This window comes from Clinocottus analis, unplaced genomic scaffold, assembly GCF_023055335.1.
Source record: "Clinocottus analis isolate CAN_PGR_092001 unplaced genomic scaffold, fCliAna1.0.p SCAF_28, whole genome shotgun sequence".
NCBI lineage: Eukaryota > Metazoa > Chordata > Actinopteri > Perciformes > Cottidae > Clinocottus > Clinocottus analis.
Window position 1 is genome coordinate 1,763,598 of NW_027176020.1, and position 23,601 is coordinate 1,787,198.

Below are 23,601 nucleotides of genomic sequence, written 5' to 3' on the forward strand. Positions count from 1 at the left end.
CACACACTCACACACTCATACATATACTAACACACACATATTAACATACATACATACATACACACACACACACACACACACACACACACACACACACACACACACACACATATATACTAACACAAACACACTCATACATATACTAACACACACACACACACACACACACACACACACACACACACACACACACTCATACATATACTAACACACACATACTAACATACATACACACACACACACACACACACACACATATACTAACACAAACACACTCATACATATACTAACACACACATATTAACATACATACACACACACACACATATACTAACACAAACACACACACACACACACACACACACACACACACACACACACACACACACATATACTAACACTCACATACACATATACTAACATATACACACACACATACATATACTAACATATACACACTCACACATATACTAACATACACACAAAAACAGACACACACCTATACTAACATACATACACATACATATATAAATATAAATATATATATATATATATATATATATATATATATATATATATATATATATATATATATATATATAAACTTGTATAATGAAAGAGAAACAGCATTGTTATCACATGTAGACTAAACATGTATCATTGTGTTCCTTATTGTGAGTATTTTCTGTGGGAACACTCACAATGCATATATATATATATATATATATATATATATATATATATATATATATATATATATATATATATATATATATATATATATATATATATAGGAGTGTTTCCTGGGGGAACACGTGGAACAGAAGCTTCTCTTTTACTTTTGTTTCCTGGATGAATTTAATTGGCCGTCAGATTGTTTCAGCATCCCGCTCATCTCGTCACCGTGGCAACAGCCAGAGCAGCAAAACGCGTGCAGTACCTCGTCCGACCACACCGGCGGAGTCAACGGGAGGGTGGCGCTGTTTCCCCATTTCCTTTTAGACGAGACAGACTCGATTGGTGAGGTGGAAAAAGTGTCACATATAATGCAAAAGTGATGCCCTTTAACTATCTGTTAGACGACATGTCATCCTCATGTCGGAATCAGTTTGTTCTCTCAATAATGACGAGGTCGGGACACAGGGGGTTCAGCCACATTATGGCATCCAAACTCAGCATCGCACCTCCGTATTCACTGCTGATGTGAGTCAAGTTTGGGCCCGTGTATTCATTGGTACCATTTAAAGTAGATTTTATTGTATTATTCAGTGTTGGGAGTGAGCTAAAAGTATCACATATGTGAAACCAGTTAGAGGACGGATCAGTAAGAGAAGATCAGCTTTCAATGTTTTTGCCCAAATCTTCTCTTGAATGTCAAAAAGAGCTTTTATGTTTGTCTTGCATGAAGACGGTGACATCTGCTGTTCAATACCAGCATTACACATATTACACATTCAGGATGGAAACTAACACTTTAATCCTGCAAATTTTGATTCAACCAGAAGAAGGAAGCTAAAATATAATTATAGTTGTGCATTAGAAAATGTAGAAAAACTAAAACTAGCACATAGTGACATCATCACGTCAGATTGATGTCACCAGTCAGTTTGTATTCATTACTTATTCCTTTGTGTTATTTATTCCTTTGTGTATGATTATGAACAGAACACATTGAGTACACACATACACACAAAAAGAAGCAAAGAGGTTGTTTGTTTTATTTGATCCTGAATATGATCATTCAAGCTGTTCATATTTAGCAGAATGTGCATCGTTGTATGTGTACAATGTGTGTCTCCCTGATGTGTGTTTGCCTGCATTGTACATGTAACTAACCGTGTGTATTAAGCATTCGTTCACACGTGTGTTGGTCCTGTTTCACTCCTTGTTCCTTCTCTTCCAGTGAGCGGTGCTCTCGGAGGCGACGTGCAGTGGAATCAGACGTGGACGCGCGCGGCCACATTGTAGCAGTTTTAATGCAAATGACACACACAGAAAAACAGGACACAAAGTAAAACCTGGACAGAGGAATAGTGCTGGGGTCTGTTTCTTCTTCGTGTACATTCAGACATCACCGGGCAGCAGCGGCAGAGAGGGCTGGAGTCCGGACGGGGTTCTGGGGGTCCGGGTTCTGGGGGTCCGGGTTCTGGGGTTCTGGGGTTCCGGGTCCGGACGGGGTCTGCGTCTGCCTCTGTACACTCATCTCCAGAGGGGGCGGCTGTACCGCAAAAACACACACACACACTCTTCTGTGACGTTGGAGCCACGTTTAAACACACGCTGGACCCTCAGTTGACTGAACAATACCTCAAAAGTATTTCAACGCTGTTAAACAGTTTTATTTGTCCTTTTGTACTTTTTTAAATGAATCAAACCCGCAGAACGTGGAGAATACAACGTGTCGTCACCTTCATTTAATCATATTCTAGGGAGCGTCTTCCGTTGCGTGGCTGCGAGAACAGAAACAGAATTAGATGGAGAGTTCATCCTGTTGTCACGCAGACTTATTGTGTTGTTTCTTTTGTGCGTCCTGACGCGAGCGTGTTCGTACCCGATAGAGGAAGTAACCTCTGCTCTGCATGCCTCCAGGTCCCTGCAGCTCCGCCTGGACACACACACACACACACACACACACACGAGTCACGACATCTCTTCATGTAACACACACACGAGTCAGATTTAGTTTATTACTACAAGATAAAAAACACCTTCCAGTCATTGTTTTGTGAGTTTTTATCTCACTTATTATCCTATAATAACTCTTCTCCACCTGCAAAACGCCATCAAACTCAAACGTTCACATCCAGAGGAGCCCCCCCCCCCCCCCCCACAGCCCCCCTCCCTCCATCCTCATCCCCCCTCCCCCCTCCACTCTGTGCACTGGTAGAAATACAGTGTAATAGTTTTGCTGCTGCACTAATTTTAGCTGTAATTGCTGGAAGCTTGAAAAAGAACAACTAATGCAGCCGGAGAGAGAGAGAGAGAGAGAGAGAGAGAGAGAGAGAGAGAGAGAGAGAGAGAGAGAGAGAGAGAGAGAGAGAGAGAGAGAGAGAGAGCGGCGCTGTGCACATGTGAGCTGAAGGGAGAGAACACACACATGCGTTGCATAAAGTAAAAACATTAAATAAAGTTTTGCTCAGCGGCTCGTTCACAAACAGGAAGTGAAGAGAAGAGAACTGACGTGGCTACATACGCGCATGGAGACGCCTCTCTCTCTCCGGCTGTGCAGCTGGGAGACGAGATGCAGGAGAGGGTGCAACATGGGAGTCTGACAGACACACACACACACACACACACACACACACACAGACACACACAGACACACACAGACAGAGCGGCAGAGGGGTGATGTCGGTGTCGTGCAACAGAGAGACGACAAGGCTTCATATTTCATATCAGAAACATGGCCAGTTGAGGAAGAGGTGCATTATGGGATGTTTCATGGGGGTTTGCAGGTTTCAAAACTATTTTTGAAAGTTGATATAATAATTACCTTTTATTTTCACATTACTTTATTTTTGTCAATATTTATTTTTTATATGAATGAAGTATGATAAAATAATATTAATGACAATAAGAACAAATTATAATAACAATTATTATAATTATCATAATGATGATAATGACAATGACAATAACAATAATGATATTGATAATAATAATAATGACAATAATGTAATATAATAATAAAAATAATAATAATAATAATAATAATAATAATAATAAAGTGTATTAGTAGTTTCTTAAACTACTAGTTTGAATATTAAAAACTAATAGCTTTATCGTATAGTTGACGTTAAATTCATCTTTAACTATTTGGATGAAACTGAATAAAAAGTGAATCCTTGTGAATATTTTCTGTTTCTTCCTCTGAGACAGAAACATCTCTGAGTTGTGGAATAAACATCGACGTGAAGGCGTCTTCGTTGGACAGACCTGCTCGTGGAGATAATAACCAGACTAATAATTTAATAACTCATCTGTGTCGTACTCACCCGCTTGATGTTCTGCAGCTTCAGCAGCTGAGGAGCAAACACAGACGTTCAGTTCATGATCTACTGGAAGCAAACAGCTCGCATGAGGCAGAAACATCAAGCACCTTTGACTTCTGCAGCAGCAGAGAGACACAGAGCTCCTCCAGGACGTCAGGCGCCTGCCGGCAGAGAGCAGCTGTTAGCACTCAATATGAAATATGAAATATTATAACACACATGAAACCGCACCCGCTCACCCAGAACTTCATGTGTGTGGAGCTGTAGGACGAGCACACGGCGTCTATCTGAGGAGCGACAGAGGACACGCGCGTCAACGCAGAGGGACGAGGAGGAATTATTAGAGATATTAGAGATATTAATGGGTGTTTATGGATGTTTGTGTTACCTGGCTCAGGAGCCTCTGATCTGTTGTCGCTCGCTGAAGTTCTGCTGGAGCACCTCTCACACCAGAGAAATACACACGGGATTAAAGCAACAACCAGGGTGTGTGTGTGTGTGTGTGTGTGTGTGTGTGTGTGTGTGTGTGTGCATCACGGGGTCAGAGGTCAGGACAACAGCGGCGACCGGATGAGAAACTACTCAACTGTAACAACAACAACAAATGTAACAATTGTAAAAAAAACAAACACAATTGTAACAACAGTAACAACGACAACAACTACACAACTGTCACAACACTAACAACTGTAACAACAACTAGTACTCCACAGTAACAACGACAACAACGACTCAACTGTCACAACAATCACAAGTTTAACAACCGTAAAAAAAAAAAAATGTCACAAATGTATCAACTAAAAATAATACAACAACAAATGTAACAACAGTAAAAAAAAAACTGTAGCAACAATAAATAATGTAACAACAATAATAAATATAACAACAACAAGATGTAAGACTGCAAATATACAATAGATAGATAGATAGATAGATAGATAGATAGATAGATAGATGGATGGATGGATGGATGGATAGACTCACTGTTGCATGCCGGGACGCAGAGGATGAGCAGCGCACTGAGCGCCACGCTGCTGGACGCTGCGCCGAGCGGCGCCGGGCTCTGGAAGCTCCGCATCTCCTCCTCTCTCCTCCTCTCTCTCTCTCTACTTCTTTACCTCTCTCTCTTTCTCTCTCTCCTTATCGCTGGCTTCTTTTCAGTCTGCTTGTGTTGTTGTTGTTGTTGTTGTTGTTGTTGTTGCTTTTGTTGTTGTTTTTGTGGTTGTTTTGTTGGTTTTGTTGTTGTTGGTTGTGTCCGCTTGACTTCTTGCTCTTCTGAGAGTTTCCATCTCACGTCAGAGAGATATGAAGGCTCGTGGCTCGCGCATACACACACACACACACACACACACACACACACACACACACACACACACACACACACACACACCCTCTCGCGCGCCGGCGGTGCGTCACTGGAGCTCCGCGCGGGAGGGAAAAAAATATTATGATGTTTGATCAACAGAAAACATCCTAATATGAAGCTCCAGAGTGATGATGATGATGATGATGATGATGATGATGATGATGTGAAAGTGAAAGTGAGTGTGCATTTAAAAGCTGGTGACCATCAGAAAAGTATAAGCAATGTTTTAAAAGTATTTTACTTCAAAAAATAACAATACACTTAAATAATTAAACTTAAATAAAGAATACAAGACGAGAAGCATTAAGTGCTCAAAAACGATATTAATATAATGAACATTTAACAGACAAAATAAGAGATGAAACACACTTGATGCAATAAATTTGAGATGAAATAGAAAGAATATAATCATAAGATGGAAATAAAACCCTTTTAATATTATTAACAATATCTAAACCAGCGATGTGTTCAGTGTGCACATGAACTAATAAAAGCTGCAGCAGCATCAACTTCTCTCCTTTCTCTTCTTTATCTCAGATTTTTAAGGCCATAAACAGGTAAAAACATTGTTTTTCGTGCACTATTCCTCCTCCATAACTCTTTTATTTCACCACTTTGTCTCTTTGCGTCTGTAGATTTCTCCTAAATTCACCAAAGTTGCCTCCACAAAATGCCTCATTTGCATATTCAAACTGAAACATCATAAAACGTGTCATACATGACATACTTCTCTTGGTGTCAGTGATGAACTGGTGAAGTTTCCTTCACCTGGCGTGGCTCTTCTTCTCGTCTTCGGTTTGGTTCCTCTCTTCCTCTGCGATGGTTCACGTTGTTACTGACGTTGTTTCTCGGGTTGTTTGTTTGTGTGTCTGGATTGCGTTGCGCTGTAACGTATGTGGACGTAATTTGAGGCAGTTTCAGCAGCGTCATGCCAGAGCAGCAGCTGCGTGTTACACTTACCGTGAAAGGCCATTTTGCTGCCGTGTGTTTCTGTGGATGCTGTAATGGTGTAAGTGCACTCGTGGGCAGAAACCTTACAGGTAAACTTCCTGAAAATGAACCCTTTCTGGATCCCGCAGCGTACATCACAACTTCTATCGCAGTTTTTCTCCTCAACATTTGCAAAACGTATAAAAAACATCATAAACACAACGGATTACATGCAAAAGTCCATAATTAACTCAAAATCCTTCGTTTATCTCTCAAATATTAAATATTAATTTGCTCTACGATATAAAAATGTCAGTAAAAGCCCCTCCGGTGAGTTTTAGAAGCTCGTACGTGTCTTAAAAAAAGGGTTAAAGTGTGTAAATGAGACTAAACATCATCACAAAAAATGTTTAGCATACAGAAGATATGAAGGTAGAACAAAACACACAGACACACACACACACACACACACACTCACATATGATAAAACATAAGATTAAAGGACAATTATGTTCCAAAAAACTAGAGAAAAGATAATAACTGAAGGAGTTATGAATGAAATATTCAGTATATAAAATATCAAAATAAATCAGATACTTTAGCTTTTAGCTTAGCGGTGGAGGCGTGAAGTCATGTGTTTCTTCGTAGCCTAGCGTTAGCTTCTTACTTTGCACATCAAACATCATAAAAGTCGTTTGTTTGTGAAGATTATCTCGCTGAGCTCAACGTGTGACTATCGTAACATTTATTTGGCACGGAGATTATTTTATCCCGTCGTCTTCTTGTCGAGGTGATAGCTATTAGCTCGTGATGCTAACTTCCTCCAACAGACAGTGAGCAGGTTTCAGGGTTCATTACAATAATAATAATAATTACAGCAATGTTTCTGAATCGAACGGCTTCGATCCACTTCCTTGTTCTTTGTGAGGACTTTTTAAAACAATGCTTCCATTTCTTTTTCTTCTAGTCGTCATTAGTAAAACATTGCTGCATGATATCTGTGATGGAAACTGTTATTTCACGCTTGAGCCACATCGTAATGATCCGAAAGCCGCAACACAAATATCTTACTTACCAGTCGGAGCTGATAATACGATGCATTACTTATTTTTTACTTCGGCGGCATATTTTCTTTCTTCGAGAACGCAATAACACCCAATAATGGCCTTCAGGGTGTTGTTGATAAAAGATGGATTTACATTAACATCAGTGGAGCTGAACATGTCTTTTTTAAAGAAGAAATCGTGATCTTACTTCTGAGGGAAAAAGTGTTTAAATGTATTCAACTCAAAGATTTGGACGCCACATTAAAAGTTTACCAAATCATCTGCATGTAATGAGGATAATTGTATGGAATATGACTTTCATTCACTCTATGAATGCCTTCATTATGTGAGAGACTCATAATGGATCATTACTAAATTATCTTTTTCTCGTATAAGTCGGGTAATGTGTTGGGTCTTTGTGTGAGACGGTATGAATACTCCACTGTGCCGTTATTAATTTGCAATAAACCAGAAGAAATAATACACCGAGGAGCCCAGATCTCCAGCAGGTGTGCAGCCCCGAAGGGCTGGAAGACGTCGTGAAACATTAAATAAACTCACTGAGCGGCGGCGAGGTACAGCAGTGTGTGTATTGTTCCGTTAGCCGCAAAACAAACACCGTCTAAAACACAGCAAACTGTCTAGTCTCACCCAGAGGTTTTCTCGTTTTTCCGTTAGCTTTTAGCTGTTATCTGTTAGCCAAACACATCGTCCAAACCCAACAAAAAGAGAAATCCCCAGCAAGCCTTTGGGCGCGTGTCTGCAGCGCACCCAGCAGTGTGCTCACCAACAGTTCCGTTAGCTGTTAGCTGTCAAACACACAGCGTTCAAAACACAGCAAACTGTCTTATCTCACCGTGTCTCTGGCCACAGAGGAGCAACCCAGAGGTACTAGTAGTTCCACTAGCTTTTAGCTGTTAGCCAAACACATTTTTAAAAAAAAAAACACACACTTAAAATGGGGCAAACTATTTCTCCCCGACCAAGTTAGCAGTGTGTGTCCTGGAAGTTCCGTTAGCTGTTAGCCAAACACACCCTCCGAAACCTTAACAGTGAGCAAACAGTTTTCTCCCTCAGAGGAGGAGTGTGTTAGCGGTGTGTGTACCGGTCGTTCCGTTAGCTTTTAGCTTGTTAGCCAAACCACAAAAAAAAAACAACAGCAAACTGTCTTCCCGCACTTACGAAGAGCAGCGACTGAGTGGCTGCAATGCACTCAGCAGCCTTTACCGGTAGTTCTGTTAGCTGTTAGCTGTTAGCCAAACTCAGCGCTAGGGACTCGTACTGGCCATGGGCCCTTTAAGCGTAGCAAGCGACGTCAACGGCAGCGTAAAACCGGTAATGAAAGGTGTTTTGAGACACGTAGCTATTACAGTAACATTACAGCTGATTAGCCAAATTATTCTGCAGTTCCTGTCCAACAGAAAGTTCGCTGCTCGTGTGTTGTTTCCGCAATATTTTCCGCTTTACATGCAGAAAATAAAATCTTGTTTAATAACAATTTAATAATCATCTCAAAGGCAGACTTCCACGGAAAACCAAAAGACGCACTCGACCGGGAACGACAGTCTGACATTTTTTAAATCGGACGCAACCTCATTCGGGGGCAGCAACAATTCGAGTGCATTGATAATTACAGCAATTCCAAGGAAGTCGTCGCACTCGTCCCCACCCTGGTATCTTCCTCCCACGCTGATCTCTCCCTGTCTTCTTTAATCTTTCCTTTTTATTATTATGAATGGAGACTTGACAGTGGAGGTCGTCGTCGTGTCTCTGGAGAAACAACCCCGCCCCTCCTCCTCATCCTCCCTCGGTCCATCGTTCTGGGAAAAACCCTGAAAGGTCGTGCCCTTTGAAACATGTTCTTCTAATATAAAGGTGATTGGCATTTGCATGTCTAAATGGTTCAAAACCCGAAGGTGTTGAGGGAAGGTTACTGTGCATGATTCACTGTTGCACCTTCAAGCCTTGATTATGGACTTTAATGTTCTCTCTGAAGCTGAGCTTAGTTCAAGGAATAAATACAAGAAATCTGAAGTCGACTTCTCTCTGAAGTTACTCATCAATCTACTTGCATCTATTCTTTACATGCTTTTATTAAATATAAGGTATCTCTTTTGTATATATTTTTTTTGCATTTTTAGCAGCCCCTTATCGTAGTTAGCATGAATTAAATTAGATTTTTTTATAAATTACAAGGAAACACATTATAACAATAAAATAAGCAATTAACACAGAAAGCAAATTCTAAATAAGCCGAATACATTATTGAATAAATAAGTCATGGATGAGGAAGAGAGAAGGCAGAATTTAACACCAGAACGGACCGTCAGACCCCGCTGCAGTAAAATGAGAGGTTTTCTAAAGGGACCCTGGTGCGTAGAGACACTACCGCTTTAATCCACAAGGGGCGCCAGATTTAACACAAAATGAACGTTTACAATGCGCTTTAGAGATGCTGATCTTTTTGTTACGTTTGGACCGAGCTGTTCCTCGGTTTCCCTTCTTTGTGCTAAGCTAGGCTACGCTAAGCTAACCGGCTATTCAATGCATCTTGAATGTGTCAACAAGTCTTTTTTCCCCACAAGAGAAAAAGAGACTTTTGATGTCGTTGAAAGTACCTGAACAGTAGATGTAAAGTACCTGAACAACAGCTGTAAAAGTACCTGAACAACAGCTGTAAAGTACCTGCAGTGAGATGATAAAGTGAGCGGAGCGATGACGCTGATCAGACTCATTTCCTCATGTTGATGATTCAGATTAAGAAGACGAACGTTTCCTCTCATCACCAATTTTTCTCCTTCAGAGAAGATTTTATTGCCTTCATCTCTTTTTGTTTTTTTTAAAAACACCATTTCAGATTTGTTGCTCTCTCTCTCTCTCTCTCTCTCTCTCTCTCTCTCTCTCTCTCTCTCTCTCTCTCTCTCTCTCTCTCTCTCTCTCTCTCTCTCTCTTTCTCTCCCTTCTTCTCCCTCTCCCCCTCCATCACCCTATCTTCTTCTTCCTCTCTCTCTCTCTCTCTCTCTGACCCTCTCAACCAAACAAAGGAGAGCTCTCATGTCCACAGTGTAGCCTCCACACACACACACACACACACACACACACACACACACACACACACACACACACACACACACACACACACACCTTAAATGACATGATTACTTTAACACTAAATCCCCCGTGAGGCTAACGAGCAGAGCGCTGCTGCTCCAGTAATCGCTGCTCTGTTCTTTGTGTTGTTTTGTTGTGTGTTTGTTGATGAAGGCAGCCGGCCTCACCTCGCGGTGAGGTCACCGCGTGATGAGGTCACCACGCGATGAGGTCATCACGGTGAGGCCGGCGCTCACACTCCTTTGTGTTTGTGTTGTACGAGAGTGGAGATCTGATCCAGTCAAACAGAAGATATGAGCTCAAAGATGGAGAGATGCAGGGAGGAAGTGAACCAGGAAGTGAACCAGGAAGTGAACCAGAATGTGAACCAGGAAGTGAACCAGGAAGTGAACCAGAATGTGAACCAGGAAGTGAACCAGGAAGTGAACCAGGAAGCTAGCCCCCTCTGCTTCCCTCCAACCAAAATCTTATGGAATTATTAATTTGTTTTTGGGATCATCAAAATAAAAAAACATCTTAAAATAATGACTTAGTGTTAGTCACTAAAAATATTGATTACATTTTTCAAAATATTCACTTAGTGTCACATAAATATTGTGTTATCATTTCCAAAATATCTAAAAACATATATTTACTGACTCAAAATAATGAGTAAAGTTTTATTAAATAGTTTTGAGCTCATGTTGAAGGTTTTCTTATGATGATGACGACGATCTTCATCTTCATCACACAGAGACCTCATGTCGGCCTCGCGCTGCGTGAAACAGACCAAACACGCACCAGCAGGATTACAGTAGCAGATCTTCATCTCCAGATGTTAATCCTGTTTATTTCCGTCGCGCCGACAATAAAACCAACACGACGGAAACAACACAACATACACAACAACCTTCTCAAAGGGCTTCGCCAAATGCCATGCAGATAGCGAGCCGCCGCTCCTGCCCTCGCACACCGGCAGCATCCGCTATCAGCCGCTGATCGCCGGCGTTAATGTCAAACCTAGATTACGCAGATGCAAATCGCTTTCCCCCGACGGCGACCGACCCAGCTGCCTGAAGCCTCCTCTCTCGCGCCGGCTCCCTCGCGGGTTCTTTAGGGTTTCATTACAGTTATTTTTACGTTGGCGACCCACAAAGTGTCGAGGCTCAGAGAGACAAACACACAAACACTTCACACAGACGTTGTTCTGCTTCGCGCTCCTCTGCAGGAGGCTGGCGTCGCGTCGCCATTTTGAAACGCCGCCATTCGTGAAGGCCACGCCCACCGGTTATTCAGCCAATGATGTCAGCGCTTCAGAAAGACCACACAAGGTGTGCGTGCGTGTGTGAGTGTAGGTGTGTGTGTGTGTGTGTGATAAAACTCCTCATATCTTTTGTAAAATGAAACAATATTTCATTTCTCTCGCAGCCTCAGAGACGTTGATGTTTCCTAAAAGTTGAATGTGGATGTTAAGCTGCAGGTGCACGCAAGGGTTAAAGTAAAGGTTTAAGTTAATCTAAACACACACACACACACACACACACACACACACACACCCAAGCGCTTCGTTAGCTAACAGGTTTCTTTAGCCACGCTTCATATATTTATCCGTTTGGACGTCAGACTTCAGACCTTTGACTTTCACAACATACGAACACAGTAAGTGCTCCAAGAGCAGCGAGCGGTGAATCATGCAGCACAACATGAGGGAGAGATAATGGTGTGTGTGTCTGTCTGTCTGTGTGTGTCTGGGAATCTGGGAACATATCTAACTTCACGTGGCGTTGAACATCCATTTTTATTTTTTACGGTTTGTGAAAATCTGTTTAAATCTGTCAAAATGTTGAAAGAAAAGTTTACTACACTGTCACCGACTGTTTTCCTCTGAAGGTAAAACATAACGTTGTGCGTTTATTTCCATATTAAAGCCATAACTTATGCCAGAAGACGTCGTGGGACGCTCGAGCTCAAGACGTCGACATGACGTCCACGAGCTTCGTCTTGTTTTCCCGCCTCTGGAGGACGGACGGAGACGTTTGAGGACGTCGTCAACGTCGACTCGCTGTCGTGAAAAGACACCTTGGAGGCCTCCGACGGGACGAGAACCAGATGTTAATCACCGGAAGAGGGACGTCTTCGCACGGACTCAGAGGCTCAGAGGCCTGTACGTCACAGGTGACAGTGAACGCCTCGTTCACCAGCTGGGAAATCAAGCTTCCTCTCTGCAGAATGACTCTGAGGAAGCCTGCAGGCCCAGCCGTCTCTTGTGACTTTCTTTTAATTCATTTATTTCATCTTCCGGCTCTCTGTGGTGACATTCAGGCTCCAAAAGGCCTCTGCGGGCTTTTACCTCAGCTTGTTAATCACCTTTATTGTTGCGGGGAAACAGGGACACAAAACTAATAACAGTTAGAACACAACACAACAAGAGAAACAACAAAAAAAAAACAGCAGTGAGACCTGTGATGTAGGTTAACATCGCTCCCTGGTGGCCGCAACACGGCATTGACAGAAGCAACGCACGGCTTCACCTCCAAAACTCACTTAACATCCATTATCAACTCCTCGAAAAGTCCAGTATTTATTAATTGAGGAGGTGTAAATAAATGCTCACAAAACACATAAGTTATTAGTGATGCAAATTCTAAAACGTTGTGTAAATCTGTGCTTTATCTGTACCCTTTTTCAATGATGAATGTGGTAATTATTCTACTTTATAGGTGTTACATATCATTATATATATATATATATATATATATATATATATATATATATATATATATATATATATATATATATATATATATATATATATAAAATTTATTCATTCATTATGTATGTATTATTATTTTATAATGAATAATAAATTAATTTCTGTAATTAGATAAACCTTATAAATTATTTCAAAGTTATTTTATCTGAACTTTGAGGCCCAAAAAAAAATCCCATTTTATAAGTTCAGAATATAAGAGACAGTTTCATTACCTACAACTGTTTCTTCACATTTCTGAAACAAAGAATAATAAACGTGTTATTACCGCCATGTTGGTTTTACTGCCTCTGTGGGCCGGATGTTGACGCTTCCGCTGTCACGTGACGGCCGAACCCGGAAGTGAGCGGGCTGCTCGGGCAGAAAGAAACAAGGTAGGCGATGCTCGTCAATTCATGGTGTTCAATCTGAGTATAATAAATACAGATAACGGACACTCCGGTGATGAAAGTCACAGGAGATTATTTCGCTTGTTAACTGCTCTGCGTCATGGATGCTAAACCGGAAGTAGCTTAGCTCTCTCTCTTTAAGCTAGCAGGAGCTAGCTAGCTAACAGTCATAGAGGACAACAGTGTGTTTTTATTTGGGGGAAAGTCCTCCGGGTGCTTCGTGACTCCTTCACGTTTGTAAAACTACATAAAAAGGGAACATTTCTCTGCTTTTTCTCCTTCTTTACGTCCAGACGTCATGGAACCAGGTCTCCTTTAAGAAAAACACTCCACCTAGACTGTTAGAAAGTGGGCTAGATTATCCCAGAGAGGCTACAGATTAATTAAACATGGTTTCATGTTTGTGAAAACTTAATTCTCTTCGTGAAAATGCAAAAATGGGAGTTTTCACTGCTTTCCCCCAACATCTAGACCACCGTGGACCAGGTCCAGAATCAAAACCACTATACCTAGACTGGTCCAATGTGGACTCCATGTACAAAAAACTGTGACATCTTCCTCTCGTTTTGCATTTTCACAAATAGAATAAATGTGAAACTGTGTTTTAATTCATCTCCAGCCTCTCTGGGATGAGCTAGTCTGTATTTAAATAGTCTTTGTATAGTGTTTTTGAGCTGGACCTAGTCCAATGGGGTCTAGATGTTGGAACAAAGCAGTGAAATCTCCATCTTTCTGCAGCTGTATATCTTAGAGTGAGTTTCAGACGCTGCTGTGAGGCTTTAAAACGTCTCTCTCGCTTTCAGTGAGAGGTGCAAACACACTGAGGCTCGCTCTGCAATATAAGTGATATTTCCTTCAGCTTTGTCTTGATACCGTTACGTAAGCACCGTTACGACTAAACGCCGCGTTGATCAAACTGAAGGCGAGCGTCACCGTCCCGATAATAAACCCCTGATGCGTTCTGTGTGGCAGCATCCGCCATGACGGCCATCAAGCACGCTCTCCAGAGGGACATCTTCACGCCCAACGACGAGCGTCTCCTCGGCATCGTCAACGTCTGCAAGGCGGGAAAGAAGAAGAAGAACTGCTTCCTGTGTGCGACGGGTGAGATTTAAACAAGTCGGAGTGACTATTCACGATAAAAAGAGGGTCATATTTCTGAAGATTCATGTTGTTTGTCGTTGTTCCTCCAGTTACCACAGAGAGGCCCGTCCAAGTCAAAGTGGTGAAGGTGAAGAAATCCGACAAAGGGGATTTCTACAAGCGGCAGCAGACGTGGGAGCTCCGGGATCTGACGGAAGTAGACGCCAAGGACGCGAGCAAGGTGGGCGAACTCGGGTTTTCCCCGGTTTCCCGCCCGGTAACCCCTCGCCCGGCGCTCACACACACGCTCTCCTTTTTTTCCGGCAGGAAAACCCTGAGTTCGACCTCCACTTTGAGAAGGTGTACCGCTGGGTGGCCAGCAGCGCGGCCGAGAAGAACTCCTTCATCTCCTGCATCTGGAAGCTGAACCAGCGCTACCTGAGGAAGAAGGTGGAGTTTGTGAATGTCAGTTCTCAGCTGCTGGAAGGTGAGGAAACTCTGTGTGTGTGTGTGTGTGTGTGGGTTTATGTGTGTGTTGGCCATGCTTGAGGTGTTCAAAATGAGTGAGAATCTCTTTTGTGGTTTAATTTCTTTATTAATAGCATGTTTAAAGAAGAAAAGAAACAGTATTCGGCCTCTTCTTTGTGTCTCAGTTTGGCTTTTCTGTGTTAAACTTCTTGCTTCTCTTCTCTCTTACCTTCACTTTCTCTGGCCAGAACTTCCTAAAGCGGAAGGTTGGTAGGACTTAACTTCCCCCGTCTCTCCATTCCCATTTAGAGACTCACCTTCTGTGTGAATTATCCGACACAGACGGGCATGATTCATGTTTTTCAGTCATCATAACACACATCTAGCTCATGTTTTTACCTTCTTTTGTCACGTGTCCATTCCACCTTTTAGTTCACTGACGTGTGCGTTCATGTAAAGCTCATATTGTGTCTTATTTAGGTACGTTTTCATACTTTTATTTGATTTAAAGTATTGTTTTTTATCAAGAAAGAACGTAAAAAGTGCATTTAGCTGATAGTCGCTCTTCCACACTGCAGGTACACGTCTTCCATCTTGTTTTAAGAGTTTTTATTCTCCATCACCGAGCGTATTCTTGTCTGATGTGTTGCCGGACACCAGCATGTGTCTCGTCCTCAGCGTCTCTCTCCGTGGGTTTCAGAGTCCGTGCCGAGCGACGAGAGCCAGAGCGCGGCGGGCGTGGACGAGGACGCTCTGGACGACTACCAGGAGCTGAGCGCCCGCGAGGAGCAGGACATCGAGGGCATGATGGAGATGTGCGAGTACGCCGTCTCCAACGCGGAGGCCTTCGCCGAGCAGCTGTCCAGAGAGCTGCAGGTCCTAGACGGGGTGAGGAGGAGAGGAGGGCGAGGACGGACGGAGAGGACGGAGCACGACTTCCTCTTCTTCTTCTTCTTCATTGTTTATTTTTCTTTCTCGTCGCTTCCAAGGCCAACATCCAGTCCATCATGGCGTCGGAGAAGCAGGTGAACATCCTGATGCAGCTGCTGGACGAGGCGCTGGGCGAGGTGGACACCATCGAGGGGAAGCTGAGCAGCTACGAGGAAATGCTGCAGAGCGTCAAGGAGCAGATGGACCAGATCTCGCAGAGCAACCGCCTCATCCAGATCAGCAGCACCAACAACGTCAAGCTGCTGGACGAGATCCAGTTCCTGGTGGTCAGCGGCTCCTTTTTGGGATAGTTCGGATGTTTTGAAGTGTGGTTGTGTGAGGGGGGGTTTCCTCCACCGTCTGTGTGTTACTACAGAAGGGGTTTGGAGAAATAGTGATGTTCTATTTTACATCTAAAATATTCGACATCAGTTCATATGAACGCTTTATTTGCAATATTCACAGAACAGAAGCCGTTAGCTTTGCTCTCATCAAAGCCACCAAACTCCATTGACAAAAACACTCATTTTAGCCTTACAGAACAGGAGCAGCTGGTTCGACCGCTGCCTTGGTTGTGTTCATTGTGCGACTTTGTGGAATCACAACTAAACCCCGTTGAAACCCGACAGCAACTCAACGACACGAGCTAACAAGCTAACGAACCGAAGGAGGCAGCGGCGGACCGGAAGCTCCCGCGTCGTCGCAACGTAAAATCAGCGTTTTTGTGAATGGAGTCTGGTGGCTCCAACGAGCCGCTCGTACTAAATGTTTTCATTTCTCCCCCCTGGTGTAGAACTACATGGACCTGTCAAAGGGCCACGTCAGGGCCCTGCAGGAGGGAGACCTGACCTCCCCGAAAGGCATCGAGGCCTGCATCAACGCCTCCGAAGCGCTCTCCCAGTGCATGAACGTGGCGCTGCGACCCGGTCGGTTTTCACGCGCCGCTCCTCGTCCGTCGACCGCATTCTTGCTGCATTTTTTTTTTTTTTTAACGCGACGTTGTGTTTCCTTCCTCCCCCGAGGCCACGAGAAGCTGGCGGCCGTGACGCAGCAGCAGCTCCTGTTCGCCGAGCTGAGGGACACCTTCGCCCGCCGGCTCACCAACCACCTCAACAACGTGTTCGTCCACCAGGTAACGGCAGCGAGAGCCGCGACGCGGAGGAAGGAATCCTTTTTACAGATTTCCTGTCGCTGGAGCGTTGAGTAGCTCCAGAAAGCAACTAAAAACGAGTATGAGGATGTTCAATATTTATATTCCATGTAGTTGCTACGGATGTAAAATGCTGCTCACACACGGTTGCATTCGTGTTAATATGAGACCAGGAGGAGCCGCGTGATCCTTAAAGCACCTTAAAGTGTTTCATGTGCAGCAGGCGTTTGGGGGAAATCGTGACTTTTTACGAGGTTTCTTCGAAGTCGAGCAGCAAGTTTTTTCTTTGTTCTTTTCAGCGGATTTCAAACCTTTTTGTGTCGTCACAACTTGTCTTTGAGAATCTGCTGCGCTGGAGAGTCTCCTCCTCCTCTTCCTCTCCTCTTCTCCCTGCTCCTCCCCCCGTCACAGACTTCCTGTCCAGCTCTCTTCCTCTCCTCATGTCGTTTCCTTCTTCCTCTCTTGTTTCCTCCTTCCTCGTGTCCTTGACTCTCTGTGTTGTGCTCTCTCTGAATCCCCCTCCTCTCTCTCTCTCTGTGTCAGTTCAACCACTTCAGTCACTTCAAAATGACCATCCCTCAGTTCTATAGGTCCTCCTGTCTGTCGCTTCCAGTGAGTACCCTCACTCCTCACCCCCTCACTCCTCACCCCCTCACTCCTCACCCCCTCACTCCTCACCCCCTCCCCACCCTGCTAGTGTTTGACCTCTGACCTCTCACCTCCCTCCAACTCTCCCCTCACCTCCGTCCTTCCTCGTGCCTCTTCACATGGTGCATGGGGCGTGTTCCTAACCTCTTAACATCCCTCATCTTCCTCACTCCTTCATCAGCAGTCTGCACAGCTGAGGGCCTCCTTTTCTTTACTGTGTGTGTGTGTGTGTGTGTGTGTGTGTGTGTGTGTGTGTGTGTGTGTGTGTGTGTGTGCGCGCGCTAACTGGGCTTTGTCTCATGAACATAAAATAATGGTCATGACCTTGTGTGTCTGCTCTGCATGTCGCTGGAGACCAGCAGCTCTGTGGTGAGGAGAGACAAGTTGTTGTTGTTTACGCAAAACATTTGTTTTGTTTTTTGTGGTCTTTTTAATGCAACGTCCAGGGGTTAGTTAGTGACCAGTGGGTTAGTTAGTGACCAGTGGGTTAGTTAGTGACCAGTGGGTTAGTTAGTGACCAGTGAACTGGTGTGTTGAGCTGCTTGTGGCATCGAGAGATGGAATGAGACTCCAACGCTCGGTCCAGTCTGTACTTCATCTCTCTCCCTCTCTCTCTCTCTCTCTCTCTCTCTCTCTCTCTCTCCCCCCCCGCCCCCCCTCCCCCTCCAGGGTCATGACCAGAGCTCCACGTTGTCTCAGCACACGTCTGACCTCAGCCTCCCTAAGCACAGCCCGCTGCACCGCGACCTGCTGCGCTACGCCAAGCTGATGGAGTGGCTGAAGAACACCCACCGGGAGAAGTACGAGGGCCTGTCCAGGGTGAGCGCTTCTGGAACCCTTACCATTTATTATTCTAATCATTTCCATTTATTAGCATCCTTTTTTTCTTTTTATTCTTTTTGCATTTATATTTTTATATATTTTTTTCAATTTTGTAATTAATTGTATCTTTTTAATTTTTTAATTTTATATACATACTTTTTAAAATTGTATTATATTTTTATCATATATATATATTCTTTTATTACCATTTGTATGATTTCTTTTACATATTTTATTATATATGTATATATATTTTTTTTGTATTTTCTTTTTTTAAAACATTTTTAAATTATGTTTGTATATATATATATATATATATTTGTTTTTATTTTATTATGTACATAAATATATTTTTAATATATTTTTTTCCTTATTTGTATGATTTTTTTTTTTTTACATACACATATATTCATATTAGATGAGAGGTTTGATTCTTCTCTCATAAATGAGAAGTAAATACGCTCGATGGCTGGAAAGAATTGTCAATTATAAATATAATCAATAATGGGTTTGGATCTCATGTCAATCTTAAGATTCATAGTCAGTCAGTGTCAAAAATGCAGAAGTTTAAAAACGTTGAATTATTCCTTCGATACTCCAGATGTGAAGTTTTCGATCCAAAGGAAACCTTTTGTTTCCTCTTTCTTCCTGTCAGACCTACGTCGACTACATGAGCCGACTCTACGAGCGAGAGATCAAAGACTTCTTCGAGGTCGCCAAGATAAAGATGGCGGGGACGAGCAAGGAGGCCAAGGGGAAGTTCGGTGAGCGGCGAGGCGGAGCGCCTTCGTCCTTTTAAGTGTTTCAGGACTTCAAGTAACGACTTTGTCTTCTCCTCCCTCCTCGTTTCTTCATCTGTTTCTTTACGGCAACGTCGAGTTGATTCTGTATTTTTAATGTTTTATAAATAAGAAAGTGACGGTATTTTCCTCACCAAAAGGCATATTTCTCTCCCAACTAATGTGCGCTTGTAAGACGCTTAAGCCCCGCCTCCTCTTTGGCCTTTTTGATGACCTTTATGACCTTCACATCTGAAGAGTTTTGTTTGCAGAACTGTAGAAACTCTGCTTCCTGCATTCTGTGTCAGCTTCGAATCAAACAAAACACAAACATATTGTTTTCCCAGAATGCTTTGTGCACGTCAGCGTGTGTGTGTGTGTATATATTTATTGTGTGTGTGTGTAACTGTCCGTCTAACATGCCGCATGTTCTGAGCTCTAACCTGTCTCTGTCTCCGGTGCCCGCCTCGCTAACTGGCTGCAGCCACGCTTCCTCGGAAAGAGAGTGCACTCAAACAGGAAACGGAGAGTAAGTACGACCTTCTTCTGAACGAGCTATTCCACCAGTCAATTACCGCCGCCGCCGCCGCTCGCCACTCAACGCCCCCACACAGCTCCCACACAGCCCGCGCTAAAAGGGAAACCTTTTACACACACACACACACACACACACACACACACACTACTACCTCGCCACGTACCCTCGGTTTGGCTTCGTGCCAGACGGTCACATGTTCTGAGATGAAAGCTTTTGGATATCCAGGTTCCTCTGACCCCCCTCCCTTCACCCTCTAACCGCCGTGTCTCTGCCGCGCGGCGCTAGGCCTCCACGGCAGCTCTGGGAAGCTGACGGGCTCGACCTCCAGCCTGAACAAGCTGACGGTGCAGGGCTCCAACAGCCGGCGCTCCCAGTCGTCCTCGCTGCTGGACATGGGCAACATGTCCGCCTCCGACCTGGACGTGGCCGACCGGACCAAGTTCGACAAGGTCTTTTTTTTTTTTTCCTTTCTTTCACTGAATTGTAAAAGTCCCGCGCCTCGACGGAAACGGCACAATCGTGGCTACGAGTTAGGAGAGAATACAGTCTTTTATGATGTAGTTATAACGACATACGTTGAACTTCTTCGATAATGTATGATGCAAAAAAGGGAAACAATGGAATTTGCATATTCAAAAACAATTGTGCTGCCAATATCGTAAAAACAATTGAGGCACAGGTGTTCTACGTGATGAACGACCCTTAAAAGTTGAGTTGGAAGACGCTACTACCTTCAGTAGTTGTCCCTGCTAGCTCCCTAGTCATGGAAAAGTGGTTAAAAGTCATGGAAATTTGGTTTAAAATCATGGAAATGCGGTTATAAGTCATGGAAATTTGGTTTAACGTCATGAAAATCCGGTTAGAAGTCATGTAAACCATTGCACGGTTGCTCCTCTGTGCAGATCTTCGAGCAGGTCCTCAGTGAGCTGGAGCCGCTGTGTCTCGCCGAACAAGACTTCATCAGCAAGTTCTTCAAGCTGCAGCAGCACCCGGCCGTCCTGCCGCCTCTCGCTCAGGTGACCCCCCCCCCACCTCTCCGACGGCCCTGAAAAAGCCCATTCATGGCGTTCATAAATCACGGCGGCGTCACCTTTTCTCTGTTTCTCGACAGCCGGAGACAGAGGAGCCGGACGGAGGCACGCCGTCCAGGATGCCCCCCCAGGCCGAGCACAGACAGTCTCTGTCCTCAGAGTGAGTCAAATGACCCCCGTGTGTTACCTTTATGCATCTTCCACCTTTCCTTCCCCTTTTTTGAAACGTTCACTTTGTTTTCCCGGGACTGGAGGAAAGACCTGGTGCGGCTGATGATGAATAAGATCTTCCAGAGCATCGAGACGGAGCTCAACAGCCTCATCGCTCTGGGCGACAAGATCGACAGCTTCAACTCGCTCTACATGCTGGTGAAGATGAGTCACCACGTGTGGACGGCGGAGAACGTGGACCCGGCCTCGTACCTCAGCACCACTCTGGGGAACGTGCTGGTCACCGTCAAGAGGAACTTCGACAAGTGCATTGTGGGTAGAGTCCCGAAAAAAAACAAACTCCCCATCATTTGAAAAGAGAGAAAAAGTTCACCCTAAAATATTAATCCTATGGCGTAACAAGAGGGGTCGCCCCCTGGTGGTCAGGAGAGAGAATGCAGCTTTAACACATGAAGCATAGACTTCTATACAACCCCAGCTGTCTCTTACACATATCGTTCTGTGTCTTTTTCCTCTCTCAGTCGGCTCAGATCAGACAGATGGAGGAAGTGAAGATCTCCAAGAAGAGCAAAGTCGGCATCCTCCTCTTCGTCACCGGGTTCGAGGAGTTCGCCGAGCTCGCCGAGACCATCTTCCGCAACGCCGAGCGCCGCGGGGACCTGGACAAAGCCTACGTCAAGCTGATCAGGGCCGTCTTCATGAACGGTGAGGCGGCCTCAACCGGTCATCGTGGACGATCCTCACAACGCAAACAAGCTTATTGATTCATTGTTTTGTGTTGTTTGTCTCCAGTGGAGAAGGTCGCCAATGAGAGCCAGAAGACGCCGCGCGACGTGGTGATGATGGAGAACTTCCACCACATCTTCTCCACGCTGTCGCGTCTGAAGATCTCCTGCCTGGACGCGGAGCGCCGGGAGGCCAAGCACAAGTACACGGACCACCTGCAGTCCTACGTGATCAACTCGCTGGGCCAGCCGCTGGAGAAACTCAACGTGAGTCGGCGGCGACCAAGCGCCCCCCTTTTTTTCATTACATCTCGGGGTTTGTGTTCAGTGTAGTGATCTGCTATCTCGTCCCCTTTCGCCCCTCGTGCAGCATTTCTTCGAAGGGGTCGAGGCCCGCGTGGCTCAGGGCGTCCGCGAGGAGGAGGTGAGCTACCAGCTGGCCTTCAACAAGCAAGAGCTGCGCAAAGTCATCAAGGAGTACCCCGGCAAGGAGGTGAAGAAGGGGCTCGACAACCTTTACAAGAAGGTGGACAAACATCTGTGTGAGGAGGAAAGTCTGCTGCAGGTAAGAACATTTCATTTTTAATTGTGTTAGCTTTCTGTCAGCAGCTCTTGTGTTAGCTTTCTGTTAGCAGCTCTTGTGTTAGCTTTCTGTTAGCATCTCTGGTATATTTACTTAAAAAAAAGGGTAAAAACTAAACCAATCAAGCCAATCATTTTTTTTATTGAGGCTCTTTTTTTGGCTCCCACTAGGTGGTGTGGCACTCCATGCAGGACGAGTTCATCCGCCAGTACAAGCACTTTGAGGACCTGATCGGCAGGTGCTACCCCGGCTCCGGCATCACCATGGAGTTCACTATTCAGGACATGTTGGAGTACTTCTCCAGCATCGCTCAGTCGCATTAGTCTCCCCTCCGCTGTGCACTTTACCAGATTGATTCACTCTCTGCTCATGATATACGAGCTACTCACTAACTATTATGTACTGTTTTTTTGTTTTGTTTTTTGGACAATGAACATTTCATCTCTCTGTGTGTGTGTGTGTGTGCGTCTGCGTGTGTTCTAATGAAAGGGATTTGTACACTTGACAGCAGGTGACTGTGTATGTGTGCTGTTTTTTTTTTAACAGATCCGCCCTGAATACTTAATCGTTTGTTATATTTTTGTTGTTTCTTTATGCCACATGTACATAATAAATTTGCTGCTGCCAATACATTCAAGGATGTGTTCAAAATGTGTAGTTATTGTGTTGTTATGATGGAGAGAATGAGATAGATATAGATAGTTACTTTTTTAATCTTGCAAGGGGAAATTTCAGGTAAGCAATACAATATAAATATTGCACAATATACAAAAATAGAATAAAAATATAAAAATTTCACAACACATACAAAAAAATATAATAATAAAAATTCACTATATATACATTTTTATCATCGTTTAATTTATATATATTTATATATGTATATATATAAAAATTAAACGATAATAAAAATGCTAATATATATATAGAATAGAAATGCACAATATATATAAAATACAATATATATATATATATATATATAGAATAAGAAAAAATTACAATATATAAAACAAATAAAATAGAATAATATTTAATAACAATTTAAGCTTGTATTTATTCCATTGTTCGCGGCTCCGCCCTCCTGCACCGG

At 43.7% G+C, this 23,601-nt stretch overlaps 2 protein-coding genes across 3 annotated transcripts; one reads left to right on the forward strand and one right to left on the reverse strand.

The window, feature by feature from the left end:
• Window positions 1-1,922: 1,922 nt before the first annotated feature.
• On the reverse strand, window positions 1,923-5,178 carry nmu (neuromedin U). The gene is made up of 8 exons (XM_068592864.1): window positions 4,977-5,178; window positions 4,381-4,433; window positions 4,232-4,279; window positions 4,100-4,153; window positions 3,996-4,022; window positions 2,552-2,605; window positions 2,409-2,450; window positions 1,923-2,218 (listed from the first exon to the last, which is right to left on the reverse strand). The coding sequence occupies exons 1-7, from the start codon at window positions 5,068-5,070 to the stop codon at window positions 2,415-2,417; spliced, it is 366 nt and encodes a 121-aa protein (XP_068448965.1). The 5' UTR covers window positions 5,071-5,178; the 3' UTR covers window positions 1,923-2,218; window positions 2,409-2,414.
• Window positions 5,179-13,514: 8,336 nt separating this feature from the next.
• exoc1 (exocyst complex component 1) lies at window positions 13,515-23,148 on the forward strand. 2 transcript variants are annotated; one of them, XM_068593105.1, is made up of 20 exons: window positions 13,515-13,568; window positions 14,556-14,687; window positions 14,777-14,907; window positions 14,994-15,153; window positions 15,383-15,400; window positions 15,835-16,022; window positions 16,124-16,351; window positions 16,858-16,990; window positions 17,087-17,196; window positions 18,532-18,681; window positions 19,340-19,448; window positions 19,948-19,992; window positions 20,287-20,450; window positions 20,904-21,017; window positions 21,113-21,192; window positions 21,287-21,515; window positions 21,725-21,908; window positions 21,996-22,195; window positions 22,299-22,493; window positions 22,682-23,148. In XM_068593105.1, exons 2-20 carry the CDS (start codon window positions 14,564-14,566, stop codon window positions 22,832-22,834), a joined length of 2,715 nt encoding a protein of 904 aa, XP_068449206.1. In that variant the 5' UTR covers window positions 13,515-13,568; window positions 14,556-14,563; the 3' UTR covers window positions 22,835-23,148. The 2 variants fall into 2 exon arrangements, with proteins under 2 accessions (XP_068449206.1, XP_068449208.1); XM_068593107.1 differs by lacking the exon at window positions 15,383-15,400.
• The last annotated feature ends 453 nt before the right edge of the window (window positions 23,149-23,601 follow it).